Source organism: Triturus cristatus, chromosome 4_2, assembly GCF_964204655.1.
Source record: "Triturus cristatus chromosome 4_2, aTriCri1.1, whole genome shotgun sequence".
Taxonomy (NCBI): domain Eukaryota; kingdom Metazoa; phylum Chordata; class Amphibia; order Caudata; family Salamandridae; genus Triturus; species Triturus cristatus.
In genome coordinates, this window is record NC_140586.1 from 156,915,839 (window position 1) to 156,933,196 (window position 17,358).

A 17,358-nucleotide genomic window follows, 5' to 3' on the forward strand; every position below is an offset into this window, starting at 1 on the left:
CCTCTTGTTTGGATTTTGAGTCGAAACAATAATGTATTTGTTGTAAATAAAACAGCGATATGATTAAGCATTCACTGAAGACGTGCTCGTCATCTCTGAATTATGTTTTCTGCTTATATTGACTAATGTTCGGACTCCATTTTGCTTAGCTGACCGCCATCTTGTATGGCCATGAAGCCATGTGCTTTGCACGAGAAGAGTCCTACCTCTTCGCCAGTCACTCCTGAGATCTGCCTAGCAACAGTTTATAAATAACCCCTTTGTGCGTTTGGCGCATGTCCAGAACTGATCACATCTGCCACTAATTAGGCCTTGCTCCAATATGTTTTTACGGGTTTCAAGTAACTTAACTCCGCCCACATATCGATCATGCACTGAAAATGTCCATATAAGGTCATAAATCTTGCTTTATGTTGTATCTGCCTACTTATGAGCCCCTCTATTGTCTATAAAAGGGGACCATGCGCACAAGTTCTTTGTGCTACTCTGTGCAATACTGAAGAGTGTTGCGTAGGTTGTAGGACCACCTTTGAAGGTTAATAAACTTTGTCTTTGTATTTGCAGTTTCCGTGCCAACTTCCTTCTAGTATTTGTACGCAGAAGGGCGAACCCTTTGTACTTGCGGGCCTAGCTGGGGCCTGTATTCATCAATTGGCGCCCGTCACGTGGGGCTCATCGGCGACTCGGATACTCGAAGGACTGGTCGTGACGAAGGAGTGGAACCTTGCCGGGGACGTGATCACTGCCAGATGTGTCTTTAGTCCTGGCATCCCGAGGCTTTCTTCCTTCCCTTCCGAGCTGACCATCTGGGTGGTGCCGGTCCTCGACTGAGACCTCTTCTGTCGGTTTTGCCGTGCAATAGCCGTTTGGGCGAATTTGGAACTTGGCAGTTGGAACCTGGACGCTCTTGATTGGTAAGAACCGTTGTACGGTACTTGCTGCGAGCTTTTGAAGCATGGGTCGGCAAGGCTATTTGGTTTGATTTGTGATGACCGGTCATATTTTGAAAATGAATAATGTGAAAATATATGCGTTGCAAAACATATAGGCAGGTAATGTGGAGATATTTCTCCGGGGTTGTGTGAATTTGAACGGCGCAACGTTTAAGTGCCACTTTTTGATAATATTGCATATTTTGCACTATTCTTGAACATGCCTGCTTTAAGCGCACTCCGTAAGTGGTGCTGCTGCTTTGGAAACCGGTTAAGTCTTGAGGAATCTGAACCAGCCCCCCCAGAGGGGACTCCTAATAGGGATATGTATGTGAAATACGGTCTTTCCCCTATAATGTACAGCACATTGTGGAGGAAATATACCAAGAAGGATCCTGAGTTGCGATGACCTTTGTATGGATTGTTTGATATGCGTAAGATTGAGTATGTGGAGCAGTGTATATGTAAGCGGCATGCGAGACAAGACATGTTTGAATGTATACGATTGTGGGTGAAAGAAGTACGTGAGCGCGAGAAACGTGAAAAAGCGCTGAGTGACAAAGAACGACGGAAAAAGGATCATGTGATAGCACAGGAAGCGAGACAGCGTGAGGAAAAAGAACTGGCGGAAAAACAGGAGAAAGAGCATAGGTTGCAAATATCGGGTCAATATGCTGTTCGGCAGCCTCTTTATCCTGTCCTTAATAATCTTGAGGATAATTTTTCTCTATTAGATCGTTCTCCGCCACCTTACGTTGGCCCGTCCGCTCCGGGAGTCAAGGATTCTGGACTGCTCAAGGAGAAGGTAGACACGCGGTCCATGTTATCAACTGATCGTATGGGTGAGCTTCGGAAAGTTTCTTTTTGTGCGCTCAAAGATAAACTATCTCTCGTTGAATTATTGTCGTCTTTGGAAGGATGGCAGGATAGGGAAAAGTTATATTTTGCTGAAGTTTTTTCAGACGAAGTGGTTACTGCTTTTCGGAAATATTCCGATGTTTTTGAGCCTGATGATGTAGTGTTAGATTCTAAAGCATTACGTAACGGTGTCCTTTCTCCCTCTAAGGTACCCGATGCGGTTCGACGGCTGTTTGCGTTACGGGACGCGATGTTTGAACTCCAAGAGAAAGCGTGCCAAAATAGAGAGGAGGAGGAGCAATCGAATCCGAATGCAGGCGGAAAGCAGTCGTCTATCATTCACTCAGATAAGATTGAATCAGTACATGCTAAGCCGATGCGAGAGGCAGCGCCTCTGTACGTTCCTCCTAAGGGAGCGGGAACTAGTTCGGATATGTCTTCCCCCGATGCTAGAGGGTATTTTGTGTACAATTGGGTTTACACTCCTTGGCATAGGGCTGATGTTATGGCATTAAAGAAAGCACTACCCGATCCCCGAAAGAATCCTGCAGCCTTTTATGAGGAAGTTGAGGGGCCCTTAAATTCTTGTACCATGACCTTAGCAGACATAGATTTGTTCTTGGGCTTATTTTACCACCGGATATGTGGAGATCCGTACGAAAAGTAGATGATCAAGCAGCCTTTAAGGCGAAATGGTCTGATATAGAAGATGAGGATAGGGAAAGAAAACCCGCGCAAAAGCCACCTCAGCTTATTTTAGACCTCCCAGCTGCTATTTTGACTAAGTTGAAAACGATTATCCCGCCTAAAAAGATTGATTGGAACATGTTAGCCTCATGCAAACAGAAGGTTGATGAATCCGTTTCTGATTTCTTTACGCGATTCGAGGAAACGTTTCATGATTTTAGCGGTCAGTCACTTACGGATGATACGGGTCGACATCTTTTTGTTGATAAATATGTGTCGAATTTATTACCAGGAGTAGCAGCTCGATTAAAAGCGAGTGAAAGCTCTTGGACCACATCGTCTCCGGCATCCCTCCTGACGATGGCTCAGTATTATGAGCGCCAGGAACAAGAAGCGAAGAGTAACGAAGAAAAGAAGTCGAAAGACTTAAAAACGAAGGTGATGTTAGCGCAGGCGTATGGACCGCCTCGCCGGGGTGTTGAGAGAGGTGGAAGAGGGTCTTATGGTCCCCCTTTTGGTCGCCCAGATGTAACTAAGGATCAATGTGCGTATTGCAAACAGTTGGGTCATTGGGCCCGGAATTGTCCGGTATTGCAGGCACAACGCCAGGGGCGTGGCCAGGGGCCGATGAGAGGTAGAGGAGGTTTCTTGGGACCTAGAGGACATTTAACTGATCGTGCTCGATTTGATTCTAATATGCGGCCCCGTGATGGGCCTAATGTGTTTGATCGACAAAACCAGTATCAAATGTCCGATTGTGAACGCCCTGGGTATCACGATTCACAGCATGCATAGGAGTGCGTAGGATGGGTGGAGGAATCAGTTGAAGTGCCAGTAGATCAGAGGGGTCCTTATGTTACAGCACAGGTTTTGGGTTCTACTGATCGGTTTCTGGTTGATACAGGAGCTACTCGTAGCGCTTTGTCCAAACAATTGGTTCCGAGGGCTCCCCTGTCTGGCTTAACGGTTACATCGATAGGGTTCGATGGCACACCTTCACTTAGCCCATTATCACAACCCCTTGCATTTCATGTTAATAAGTTTTCTACACCTTGTCCGTTTTTGCTTTCCCCGAACACGCCTGATAACATCGTGGGACTGGATATGCTTAAACATTTCAGAGCTACAATCCGTTGCTCCCCTGAGGGAGTGCGTGTGATTCTAAACGATAACTATCCCAGGACAGGAAGGATGTGTGTGGTTGCGGAGGATACCGTATTGGCTTCTCTACCCCGCACTCTTGTGGGCCACCTCGGATACTGATGTGGGACGGATGGTTATTCCCCCGGTACACATTAGGGTAAAAGAGGGAGCTGTATTACCAAGCCTACCTCAATATCGTATTTCACAGGAGGGGGAGGAGGCACTCACGCAGATAGTGCAAGATCTCATTAAGGTGGGGTAGTGGAGGAAGTTCCATACAAGGTCTGCAATAGTCCTATCCTTCCGATTTTGAAAAAAGACACTGATACTAGGGTTTATCGTTTTATTATTGATTTGAGGGAAGTGAATAAGATAGTGATACCTCAATACCCAGTGGTTTCTGACATCACGACATTGCTTACCTTGGTCCCGCCCACGGCAACCACGTTCTCTGTTATTGATTTAAAAAATGCTTTCTTTTCGATTCCTATTCATCCCGATAGCCGATACCTTTTCGGCTTGACTGTGAACAATCGTTCCTACCGATTTTGTAGAGTTCCTCAAGGGTACACAGAAAGTCCTAGTATTTACAGTCAAGCGTTGAAAAGGCAGTTGGATTCCTTTGTTTTACCTGAAGGGGTGGCCCTCATACAATATGTCGATGACATCTTGTTGGCGGCCGATACTCCTGAGCAATGTGAGAAGTGCACGTTATCTTTGCTCTCCTTTTTGGCCTTACATAATCACAAGGTTTCGAAGAAAAAATTGCAATTCTGTATACACCAAAGGTGACCTATCTAGGTCACCTTTTGTCTAAGGAGGGGCGTGCACTCACACTCGATCGCATTAAAGCCATTTTGGACACGCCAGTACCTTCCACGCAGAAGGCTGTGCGCGCATTTTTGGGACTCACTTCTTTCTGTAGGCAATGGATACTGGGTTTTTCACACATAGTTAAACCACTGTTGGCACTTTTGACGAAAGACACTCCAACTCCCCTTCCCTGGTCAGACGAGTGTGGGAGCGCTTTTCAACAATTACGACAAGCCCTTTGTTCAGCACCAGTGCTAGGCACCCCTGATTATACTAAGCCCTTTACATTGTATGTACATGAAAGAGATAGATGTGCGTTATCAGTTTTAGTACAGATGCACGGCGACAAGCAGCGCCCTTGTGCATATTTCTCGGCAGTACTTGATCCTGTTGCCCGAGCGTTGCCTGGTTGTTTTCGCTCGGTCGCGGCGACAGCTGTGTCAATACGCCAAAGCGAAGGAATTGTGTTATCTCATAAGCTATTAGTGCTGGTCCCCCATGCTGTTGACGCCCTGTTGAATCAGACAAAGACGCAGCACTTAACTAGTGCTCGTCTAACAGGATATGAGCTGACATTGTTGGCTCCTCATATCACATTGAAGAGATGCGCAACACTAAATCCGGCCACATTATTGCCGTTTCCGGAGACTCAGTCTGAAGCACAGGAAACACATGATTGCATTTTTGTAACTGAGGAACCGACAAAGGGTCGTATTGATCTCCAGGATACGCCCTTTACAGATGTAGATGGAGAATTGTGGGTGGATGGGTCGTGCCTGAAGCTACCAGATGGTACGACTTCAGCAGCGTATGCAATCACCACGCTACAAACAATAGTGGAGACAGCACGCATACCGCAGAAATCAGCTCAAGCAGCGGAACTGATAGCTTTAACACGAGCATGTGAGCTTAGTTCAGGACTGTGTGTAAACGTCTATACGGATAGCCGCTATGCCTTCGGGGTAGCGCATGACTTCGGGTTGCTTTGGAAGGAGAGAGGGTTTCTAACGTCACATGGAGCACAGATAATGAACGGAGAGTTAGTTCACAATCTCTTGACTGCATTAACATATCCCAAGAAGATTGCCATAGTTAAATGCAGTGCACATAAGAAGGTGGTAGATAGAGTGGGAGAAGGGAATGCCCTGGCGGATCGAGTAGCACGGGACACTGCGATGCAGCCTGACACTACTGCAATGTATGTTGTGAAGTCACAGGCAGAAAGATGGCACGATGCTAGGAGAGAAGTGTTAGAGATACAGAGGACAGCTTCCGACAAAGAACGGGAGCAATGGTCTACTGACGGAGAACTGGATGATGAAGGTTGTTGGAGAAATAAGCAAATGGATAAATGGAAGTTACCCATGGCTTTTGTACAACCTTTCAGATGGCACATGGGCTAGCACATGTTGGAGCTTCTGCAATTGTAAAATTGCTTACCCAAGTTTGGGAGCATCCAGAGATTGCTAGCACGGCAAAGAGAGTGGTGCAAACTTGTATGATTTGCCTAAAGTACAATCCAGGAAAAGGGACACGAACTCCAGCAGGAGGATTTGCAACACCTACTGCACCTTTTTAAGTTTTGCAAATGGATTATATTCAGCTTGAACGCTGTAATAATCTGAAGTATGTTCTAGTAGTGGTTTGTGCCTTCAGTAAATGGATTGAGGCATACCCTACGAAAGACAATACTGCAATTACTACAGCTAAGGTGTTATTGAAGAAGTTCTTCCCTCGATATGGTGTTTGTAGATTGTTGTGGAGTGATAACGGACCTCATTTTATAGCGGACGTTATCAAGTATGTCCTGAAAGGATTGGGAATTACTCCAAAATTCCACGCGGTGTTTCACCCTCAGTCTGCGGGATTGGTTGAGAAGTATAATGGGACCTTAAAACTTAAATTAGCGAAGATACAAGCTTCCACTTCCCTGACTTGGCCGGATGCTTTACCCCTGGCATTATTGTCAATCAGATCAGTGCCACACTCTCGAACCGGTCTCACGCCATATGAGATCGTGTTCGGACGTCCGATGAACATTTGGGGCCCACCAAAACCGAAGTCAGTGTATGATGTACCTTGTGTAATGATGAGTGATTATTTGGCACAGTTAACTGATAAGTTGGTCTCTATTCATCAACAGGTTCGAGAAGCGCTCCCTGACCGGTCCACAGGTGAAGGCCACGATCTCCGGCCCGGCGATCTAGTCCTGATAAAGGCATTTGAAAGGACGAGCAGCTTAGAACCAAGGTGGTGCGGTCCTGAGCAGGTTTTGCTTGCGACGAGAACGGCTGTCCGGGTCTCTAACCGGAAAAATTGGATACACTCCATACATTGTCGTAGAGTGCCACCCGGATTGGTGGAGCCTGCTGTATTGACCGACCATCGAGAAATCCTGACTGCGAAGAAAGGCCATGCTGTGGACCCGGACGATGCTGAGGAGCTCTTCCCGGACCAATCGACTCCTGGAGTAAGAAGATATAACCTCAGACCGAGGAAGTGAATTTCTGAAGTATTTAAAAATGATGTCAGAGCAGCCCCTGGGTTAGTGAAACGGAGAGCCAATGAGGCAAGGGGGGGGGGATCAGCCCTGCATTAGTGTAGTGACACCCGTCTTGGCCCGATGGTGAAGAAATCAACCGCTGCCTAGGGGGAAGAGTTCTGACAACCCTTTAGTTTCAGGAAGATATGGACACTTGTTTAAAAATGGAGAAGAAGAAAATTTTTGGTGCAATAGGGTTCATTGTTGCTATAGTGATTACTGCCATAACCACGTGGTTTGTTGAGGATGTAATTCCTGCCCGTGAGTTGCTTGTTGTGTCTACTCCAGTGCCTGAGGAGCACTATTTCTACACCCTTCCATATCAAGAATTGAAGCATCGGCAATCCTATCTGAATAATACTTTCATCCAGATGCTGCATCATACCCACATTGCCACGAATGCTACCAATTGTTGGATATGTGGAATGATGCCAGCACATCAGAAGAAAGGGGGAACACCATTTATACCTCTCCCTTTCTCACATAACGGCTCTTGTAGAGCATGGTACACTTTGCTTTTTGCCACACGGAAACCTACAGTGGGACGATTACTCTTCAGACTTAACAAAGAGTGTCATCAGGACAAAGAAGGTTACCCGCAAGCCAATGGAACAATATGGGAATGGGAAGAATATCGACCGACCAGACAATGAATCAATTCCCTACATCTTCACGAATACTAGAGATATTCATGGAAATGAGAAATTTGTAATTTCAGTGGCACAAGCCCAAGCGGACATGTGTATCCAAAGTATTGGTTATATTCCTGTTGGGGGTCAGTGATTACATTGTCGTGCTAAATATAGACAGATTAAATAACAGTACCTTTCTTGCCTCCCACAATACTTATTTTGTGTGCAGCAATAAAGGTTACTATCGTTTGCCAGCCGGATGGTCCGGGGTATGCTATGTGGCCTTTTTATTGCCCCCTGTATTCTTAGCACCTGCGTCTTACCATAAAGACTTGAAATTATTAAACAATGTGACTGTAAATAGGTATAAACGCACTCTATCTGTTGATGATGTTGACCAGACGGATACTAGTTTGCAACAGTATATTGATTTTAATCTAGGATTGTTTTTCTTTGTTGGAGCTGCCCTGAATAGTAGGAAGATTCGACAATTAACTAGGGTTGTAGAGGCTGTGACAAATCAAACTGCTGCTGCTCTTGGGAATATTACGGAAGAATTGCAGATCACTAGAATTGTTACATTACAGAATCGAATGGTATTAGATGTTATGTTAGCAGATAGAGGTGGAGCATGTAGAATTATAGGAAGTAGTTGTTGTGTGTTCATCCCTGATCACACGCCATCAGTTTATCAAGCCATTAATAAACTGCATAAAATTGCTGCTGACATTCATACAGAAAATGGTACTTGGACCTTTTCTGGATGGTTTTGGACCTTAATTACTACATGGGGATGGAACGTCCTTACTGGTTTATGTGTTATTGTAGCAATTTTGTTCACATGTTGTATGTGTGTTCAATGTGGTCCTATGATATGTTCTTTATGTGTTTCATTCTGTATCCCCAATAAGAAAGCTGTTGCTGATGTCACCTATCAAAAGAGTATAAACAAAGAAATTACTGAAATGATGAGAATCGATATAAATGATGATTATCTCGATTATCCTAGCAAGCCGAATGTCTTCAGCAAATGCTGAAAGGGTCGTCTGTTGTAAATAAAACAGCGATATGATTAAGCATTCACTGAAGACATGTGCTCGTCATCTCTGAATTATGTTTTCTGCTTATATTGACTAATGTACGGACTCCATTTTGCTTAGCTGACCGTCATCTTGTATGGCTATGAAGCCATGTGCTTTGCACGAGAAGAGTCCTACCTCTTCGCCAGTCACTCCTGAGATCTGCCTAGCAACAGTTTATAAATAACCCCTTTGTGCGTTTGGCGCATGTCCAGAACTGATCACATCTGCCACTAATTAGGCCTTGCTCCAATATGTTTTTACGGGTTTCAAGTAACTGTTAACTCCGCCCACGTATCGATCATGCACTGAAAATGTCCATATAAGGTCATAAATCTTGCTTTATGTTGTATCCGCCTACTTATGAGCCCCTCTATTGTGTATAAAAGGGGACCATGCGCACAAGTTCTTTGTGTTACTCTGTGCAATACTGAAGAGTGTTGCGTAGATTGTAGGACCACCTTTGAAGGTTAATAAACTTTGTCTTTGTATTTGCAGTTTCCGTGCCAACTTCCTTCTAGTATTTGTACGCAGAAGGGCGAACCCTTTGTACTTGCGGGCCTAGCTGGGGCCTGTATTCATCATATTGTGAAAGTAGGCATCAAGCTCCTTCTGGTTAACAAAAGTCTTGTTTTAAGAGTTTGTTCTGTCATCAAGCCCATCTGTCTGTTTCTAAAGTGTATCTTACTTGCTTACTTTATTCCAAATTGTGCTATTTATCTGATTGTTTTGACACAAAGTCCTGTAGCAACTGTTTGAGTAAACCAAATAATAAACACATTTGTTCCTATAAAAGCCGAAACTCTGACTCTGGTCCCGTCTCGAGGTCTTTCACTGATAATTGACGTAACTGCTTGAAACATTCTACTGTCCACCTTACTAATCCTGACCTTATGATGGTTCTGCCTGAGCTCTGCCTGGCCAAAGACAACAAGACATGGTTCAGATTTCATAGCATGTAAGTTGTTCAGACTTTGCTCTGCTGGAATTTGTAGATTCATAAAGAAAACTGGTACTACAGGTGCTTTATTTGGACCGAATATTGAAATAATCTGCCATAAAGGCTTTGGATATCGTCTTAAAACCCCTCACTGACTATCAAATATTGTGAAGGTCTCCCTTAACGCTTGAAGTTCCATTCGCCCTTCTTAACGTTGTGAAATCCACCAGCATGGCACATCCTCATCACAGAATATCTCCTGCTAGTTTGTTTCTCTGCCAAGGCCTATCTTACCCTATGTATAGATCACACAAGTTGGTAAAATGGGCAAAACTACAAGTGTGAAAGACTGCTGCTGCGATCAGTGCTTGACCGGCCGATGTCGCGTCCTCCTGTCGTTCTTCAGATATTCAATGGATTTGTTTCGTTAAACGTCAAGGGGCATCTCAGGCTGCGTGTTGTGCTGTATTCACTGGTAAACCGTAACATTAAGAAATGCCTAATTTGTCCTGGTTGAAGAAAATAATCGAAAATGAAGAATCTAATTCAAGAAGGTATCAGCATTAAAGACCGACAGTCTACACTCAACAGAAAGAGAAAGAGACTGGTTCAGTTGTGGAGAGATCAGAGCATGAACCACTTGGCCTCAAAATGCCACCGATTTGACAACAGGTTCGCACTTTACCACACAGTGTCACCCCCCAGTCTCTTTCAAGTGATTTTACAGTATAACTCATTTGCCCCAATAAAATCATTTGCCCCAATAAAATCATTTGAATACAGAATTTCTCTCACCATTTTGTAAAATTACATTTTCACTACTGCTGGGTTTATTTTCCCCAACTCAGGGCACCGTTCTGTCTGCTACTGGGTAGCAGAAAAAGGGATTTTATCAGACGGATCCCAGAGAATGTAGGATCAGAAGCACCAATAGAACATACAAATGGGCACATGCAGCAAGTAGTGGTAGTTAGGGCACTCACCCATTTTGCAAGGCCGTCGTGGGGTCGTACGTCAAGGTCATGCCACCCTGGAAGGAGCAGAGACAGAGGAAGTTAGAGGTGATGTACAAAAGGCTGCCAAGGGGACCAGAGGAGCTGTGCTGTTGAAGGTGTACCACTAGGACTAGGAAAAAACACTTCTTTTTTGACCTCACAGTGACCCCTTGGGCTTGTCAAGAGCCAAGGTGAGGTATGAAGGAGGGTACCAGAGCCCTAAAGTGTGCTTGAGTTTGAATGTGCTAAGTCCCTTAAGGTCCCCTGTTAATTCTTTGGGAGTACTTTTTTTATAATGTCCCCTTCCCTGCCTATCTGCGTATGTCTTCATCGGGCATGTATGCTTTCCCTGTTTAAAAGGGGGTGCGTGTGTTTGAGTGATAGTGGAAATTGCTCTCTAACTGCTTGCATGTTTGCCTAGGAATGGGTGTGTTCTCTGCAACTTCAGGGTTATGGAGATTTTGCATGATGTGCATTACCATTGAGGTTGACAGATTTTGCTCCTTCTTCTGGAATCTCGTCTGTATGAAGGATGCCAACTTCTTCTGACAATCAGCAAACAAAAACTAACTACTTATCGCCTTCTTCCCAATCTGCACTACTTGAGTGAGGACCACTCTACTGGAGAGATGGGCCGAGGTACCATTTAATGCCAGGAAGTCACACTTTGCTCTCAATGGCTTTCACATGAAGAACACTTAGATTTGGACTTTGAAAATATGTTCTGGGCATAATCTCTTGAGACCCCCGTACAAAGGTGCCAACCAAATCACAGTTCTTGGACTAGCCACGGCGCATTACAGCATTTCCATTTCACATTTCTGTGGCCTGCAGTAAGGAGCCACGGCGGCTTGTCAGGCATAAGCAGGGCTTTAATTGGGATGAAATAACGGGGGAGGGGTTTCTCTCGAATGGGTGTGGCTGATGTAGTTAAGGGTGTGGCTTAAAACACATAAACTGACAATCTGTGATTCGTATAGTGTGCCACTGCTGCTTCTGTCACTGCATCCAGACATATAATACAAGTAACATTACACCTACCATAAGCCAGGACTATTGGCTTTGTTAATGGTTGTTATTTGCATAAGATAAACAAGCAACAATTACGGCTTGGTTGTAATTAATACTGAAAATGCTTCAGTTCTGAAATGATGAGGCTGAAAGAACTATAACGAGTCTCTTTGAAGTTACATCAAAAGTAGTGAAGGGTGGCACTGCTGCAGAGTTTAAATTTATGTTTTGTCACCGAGGGAGAGGGCGAAAATGGAGAGGCCGATAGGGACCCGTTTCAGCACCTGCTTTTAAGAACTGCCGGTGCTGAGCACTGGCAGGACCCGGCCCACTTAAAGCCCTGGGCATAAGTGCACGCTATAAATATCCTTTAATCAATCTTCAACCAAGACTTATGTTTGGATTTTTTGTGGTTCTTTTAAAGCAAAACTCTGCATTTGGATTCATGCTGTGGTTTGCAGAGTATGTGGTGTAAAGTATGTGTGGTGTATAGTATGTGTGGAGTGGAGTCTTGTGGGCTCATTGGTGTGTTTTTGTGGCCTATGATTTGTGGATTAAATTCAGGTGCCTAGTGAGAAGACCGGTTTTGCTAGATGGAAAGTGTGAATTAAAGGAAGATTTGCTTTAAGTACAACTGGGGCCACTGGCGTGAGCTCAGGCTTTCAGGCACTGTATCTCTGTGGAAAAGGGCCCTTGATTTAGGAGCGCTAGAAGACAGACACATAACCTAGGGTCACTAAGTCAGTGAATGGGGGATAGAAGGGGTTCCCCCCCCGCCCAGGTGGAATACTGTGTTAGTGCAAGGGTCTGACTGTCCCTCGCACTTCAGCGCTGCTCCTCTGTAGTCTAATGTATGCAAGTCATGCCGCTGCGCTAGGACACACTGTGGGGCCTTTTTGTCACCCTGGCTCTGCGACCGACTCTTAGTGCGAACACTGACATATCAAAAGAGGTTCAGAACTCGAACAGCTCAGATGCAGTTGAAGATAACCTCTCCCTTCTTGACATGTTTTCTTTGCCTTCTCCTGCATAGCTCAACTTCCGCCTCATGATCTCTGCTTCCCCTGTCAAGTTTTCCTTTTTTTCATCTCAAGACCGGCCCAGTGACCACAAACCCACCTCATTATAGACGTCAGTTGGGGCTCAACTTGCTTTGTTTTCTCTCAATTTTCTATTACACTAATAGTGACCAATAAAACCCCTTTCACTATTAGTGTAAAAACAAAAATGGAGTACAATTAGCTGGAGTGTGATATTCCCTGGTAGTTGAGGTAAGTAAAAAAAAAAAAATGCTTTGAAATGTATGTTGGGTGAGAGCTTGTGGGTGAATAAGAGTGTGTGAAAGTGTGGATATGTGTTTGCATGTGGTGTGTATGTTAGTCAAATTGAAGGTCAAAGGGCGTGTGATGTCACTTCCACTACCCCTGACATTTTGGTGAATTGGCGTTCATGGCTCCCCTCAGCTCTCTGCCTCTTAACCACACCCTCAGATGGACTTACCGTCTCGCCATCCCTTGACCACGCTCGCCCGTTCTGGAGGTATTTGCCCTGATTTTGACGTTTTTTCTGTCCCCCATCAGCAAACTTGCACAGCAAGGGATCCGGGGGCGCTGCAAGAGGTCAAACAGAATCTATTACTAATGAATGACATACGAAACAGCTGTGGAAGGGGGTAAGAGGCCGATGGGAGAAGGGTGGCGGAGGACAGGGAAGGGAATGGAATAGTGGAGGTAAGACAGGTGGTAGAGGAGAAAGACACCTCTGGTGTGGAGGCAGAAGGGATGGGTTACCGCTGGAAGAAAGGAGGAGCAGCGTAGGGTGGTCTGGCCGTAGGAAGGATGCAGTCGACGCCCATGCTTTACCTGGGACGCCTGGAAGGGTCTTGATATATTTTCCATTAAAGTGCGCAATTATAGCTTCACATTTCTCTGTCGATTCCATTCTACAAAAGAAGAGTTCAGAAAACAGCATCACTGACACGGTGCACCCTTCACCAGCACAGCCAGCATTAGACCCCAGCACTGCGGGCTGAGGCGCACCCACTTGAATACGTGTATTTTAGATAAAATCCATCAAATCAACATACTAAGAAGCAGCCTAGAAACAGTGGGGAACAAGAACACATTTTTACATAGATCTTAAGAGCATTAAAAAAAAATACTAGTGGGGTGTGATGGCATGGTGAGAGGCTGGAAGTCCTTAAAGAAATGTTCATCTGGGCAGCTTGAATGAAAATGTTATATTCTGCGGCCTGGGAATCAAGGGTTCAGGGCTAGAACCGTGTCCAGGACTGATTTTGCTGAGCAGTCTTTGATAAAGATATACCAATGTCGTGGTTGTATGTGCGCGTGGTGGCACGGGAGATCACTGTGCAATCATTACACACACAGCTGTGGCACATTGGTAAAGGGGAAAAATCCTTGCAGAGAAGCTTAACTATCTAGCAAAACAGAATTTCATAGGGGCCCCTTGTGGTGGCAGTGACTTAATTTTTTCTCTTGTTGCAATCCGGCCTTCTCTTTGTTTCCTATTTCATCATTCTATCATGTACTAGCTGTTGAAACTCCTCGTGACAGTCACTAAAGTTGAGGCTGACATCATCTGCAAGTGCTTTTCCTCTTCTGGGATGTGTTCTGTCAAAAGCAAACCCCTCTTCTGCATTGCCCAGGTCTTTCCTCGGTTTGCTGTCGCGGGGCTTCCGGTTTGAGTCAGCGGCGCCATGTTTGCGGAAGAGCTCTCTAGCGGTTTGACTGCTGACGCATCAAGAACAGTTTTATGGAAAAAGTCTTGCTGCCTGCACACTTTTTGTCATGGCGTCTCCAGGACGACAACTGCTGTCACCGCTCTGCTCCTCGCTCCAGGAAAACCGTCGAGGACACATTTGGCGGTACTGAGAGGAGACTATTTCCCATCAAAGGCCTGATTTGAGCGCTGAGACAACAAAAACCCATCAACAATAATCTGTTGCCTTAACGTCCACAGAACCTCCGCCGTCATGGCTCGTGAGAGTTTCATAAAGGACACTGGATTTGTCCACTTTTATGGCCCAGCAGAGTGGCGGACACAGGAATGCAACACTGGTGTGTAAGGAGGGGCATTTGGGATGTTCAGCTCAGCGCCACAGGCGGATGCGATTAGGGCTACAACCCAGATTACTTTTGAGGTTGGCTCCTACTCAACTGCTAGGTGGTAGTTTAATGCAAAGTAGGTGAATCCTTAACAGATACCTACTTCGGCTCCAATGACTCTCTCGCTCTTCCTTCCTCCCTCCATGGGCTGTTGTACAGGAAGCAAAAATAGGTTGCACCTACAAACATCAAGTGCTGTGCTTGCACCCATGCCCTCCCATTTGTTTCTGTGTATTCAAACGTTCTCTATCACTTCCGGTAGTTCTATCCTACCTTGTCACTCTCTCAAAGTTCACTTCTTTCAAACCTAAGCTACGTTTCTTTATATGTGCATAAGTGTTACCTGCATAGACAGAACATTCAAAATTTAGAGGGCAAGTCCACCTAAATTTTACACAGAAGGGAATTTCATGTAGAACACACGGTGTAATTTGTATTTTTAAAAACTCTGACATCAAGGTAGTTGAAATGCATATATTTTGATTGTTCAATTGAGATTACAAGTAGTGGTAATCTATTTTTTCCCAGGCCGCACCCACACCAATTCGCAATCGCATGCGCATCGCATGGAAGGTGGGGTGGGCCTTGAAAGTGAATGGAATGGCCCCGCGGCACCACATTATAAATACGTTTGTTGTCCCGGCCTCAGCGCAGCAGCAGCGCGTTTTTATAATCCCGGGTCCAGTCGCACCCAGCTGCACCGATTCGCATCGCATGGAAGGCGGGGTGGGCCTTGAAAGTTAATCCATCGCCTCGGGTGGACATAGCATGGAGGGATGCCATTGCCAACTAAACAAAATAATATATGTGCTGGCTTCCAGCCCAGCCCCGGGCCAGCCGTGAGCATCATAGGCCGGCCAATGCGGCTATCGAGCGTAGGTGCGTTAGCGTGAAATTGAATTGACTGTTTTAACATATTCAACGCCTGAGATTTTATGGGTGCATGTTTTTTTTCTTTTATGTAGCGCTGGCATTAATGGATTCATAGCGCTTGAGTGTCCTATAATACAGGTTTAGTTCACCAGCCTCAAAGCGCTGGCAAAAGAGAGCCTCGGTTTATCAAGTGTGGATTAATGATGGCTATTGTGACCGGATAGTAATGTCTCCCGTATCAGTCTGGGGGAGGGCGAGGTTCCACATTGACCAACCATTATGCTATTGTCTTCCAAACAAAACGTGGTCAAATCCAGACTGCTCATGGTTTCATGAGTTCACAATCCACTAGAATTGAGGGTCCATTTATTTATGCTCATTTGGCGCCCGGCTCCTCCTTAGTGTGTATGACAAGATTTTTACGCCTCACCACTTTCAAATGTCACCAGCCGCCACTGATGCCACTCTAATTTACTTTGCACCACTGCACTCAACACCACTCTACACCATTACACTCTACCCTGCACCACTACACTGTGCATCACTCATCTCTAGGCTACTTCACTCTACTCTGAAACAATCTACTCTATGCCACAGCAATCTACGCTGCACCACTCCACTCTGTGCCACTTTACTGTACTCTGAGCCACTCTACTCCGCACTACTCTATGTCACTACACTTTAATCTAACCACTGCACTCTATGCCTCTGCGCTCTACGCCAATGCACTCTACACCACTTTACTCAAAACCAGTACACTCCACGCCACTCTACTATGCACCACTGCACTGTACACCACTATACTCTACACCACTGCACTCTACAGAATTCTATTCTACTCTGCACCACTGTACTCTCTACCACTGCTCTGTACACCACTCTACTCTACACCAATGCAATCTACCCCAATGCACTCTATGCCACTCTTCTATAAACCACTCTACTGTACACCACTTCACTCTATGGCATTCTACTTTTCAACACTGCACTCTTTGCCACTGAACTCTCTGCCACTGAACTCTACGCTACTCAACTCTGTGCCACTGCACTCTACTCTACGTCACTCTATACCATGAAACTCTATGCCACTATACTCTGTATAACTCCACTCTATGCCACTGCACTCTATGCCTCTCTACTCTACGCCGATGCACTTTACCTCACTTTACTTCTTATATGCACCACTGCACCCTACAACACTCCAGTCTAGGCCACTCTACTCTGCAACCCTGCACTCTATGTCAAGGCACTCTACTCTGTACCACTGCACTCTACATCGTTGCAGCCTATGCAACTTCTCTATGCCACTGCACGCTATGCCAATGCACTCTGTACCACTCCACTCTAGGCCACTTCACTCTACTCTAAAATAATCTATTCTGAACCACTACACTTTCTGCCGCTTCACTCTATGCCACTCTACGCCACTCCACTCTGTGCCACGCTCCACTCTATGCAACTGCACTCTAAGCCCTGCAATCTACGCTGCACCACTCTACTCTACCCTGCACCACTGCTCTTTACGCCACTCTACTCTAAACCACTGCACTCTCCACAAATGAACTCTACACCACTTTACTATAAACAAAAGCACGCTACACCACTGCAATCAAACTACACAGTACCACTGCATTCTTCACCACTATACTCTACGCAACTGCACTCAATGCCACTGCAAGTTGCACCACTCTACCACTCTACACCAGCAATGGCTCTCTAAATCTC

At 45.4% G+C, this 17,358-nt stretch overlaps 1 protein-coding gene across 1 annotated transcript in view; it reads right to left on the reverse strand.

The window, feature by feature from the left end:
• The window catches only part of RBMS2 (RNA binding motif single stranded interacting protein 2), a 299,496-nt gene that overhangs the window by 42,524 nt on the left and 239,614 nt on the right, over window positions 1–17,358 (reverse strand). The window contains exons 6-9 of the mRNA XM_085599894.1: window positions 13,495–13,574; window positions 13,133–13,242; window positions 10,610–10,656; window positions 9,383–9,437 (exon numbers count right to left, since the gene is read on the reverse strand). Of these exons, the coding sequence (XP_085456020.1) occupies window positions 9,383–9,437; window positions 10,610–10,656; window positions 13,133–13,242; window positions 13,495–13,574 (292 nt within the window). The remainder of the gene's footprint in view (window positions 1–9,382; window positions 9,438–10,609; window positions 10,657–13,132; window positions 13,243–13,494; window positions 13,575–17,358) is intronic.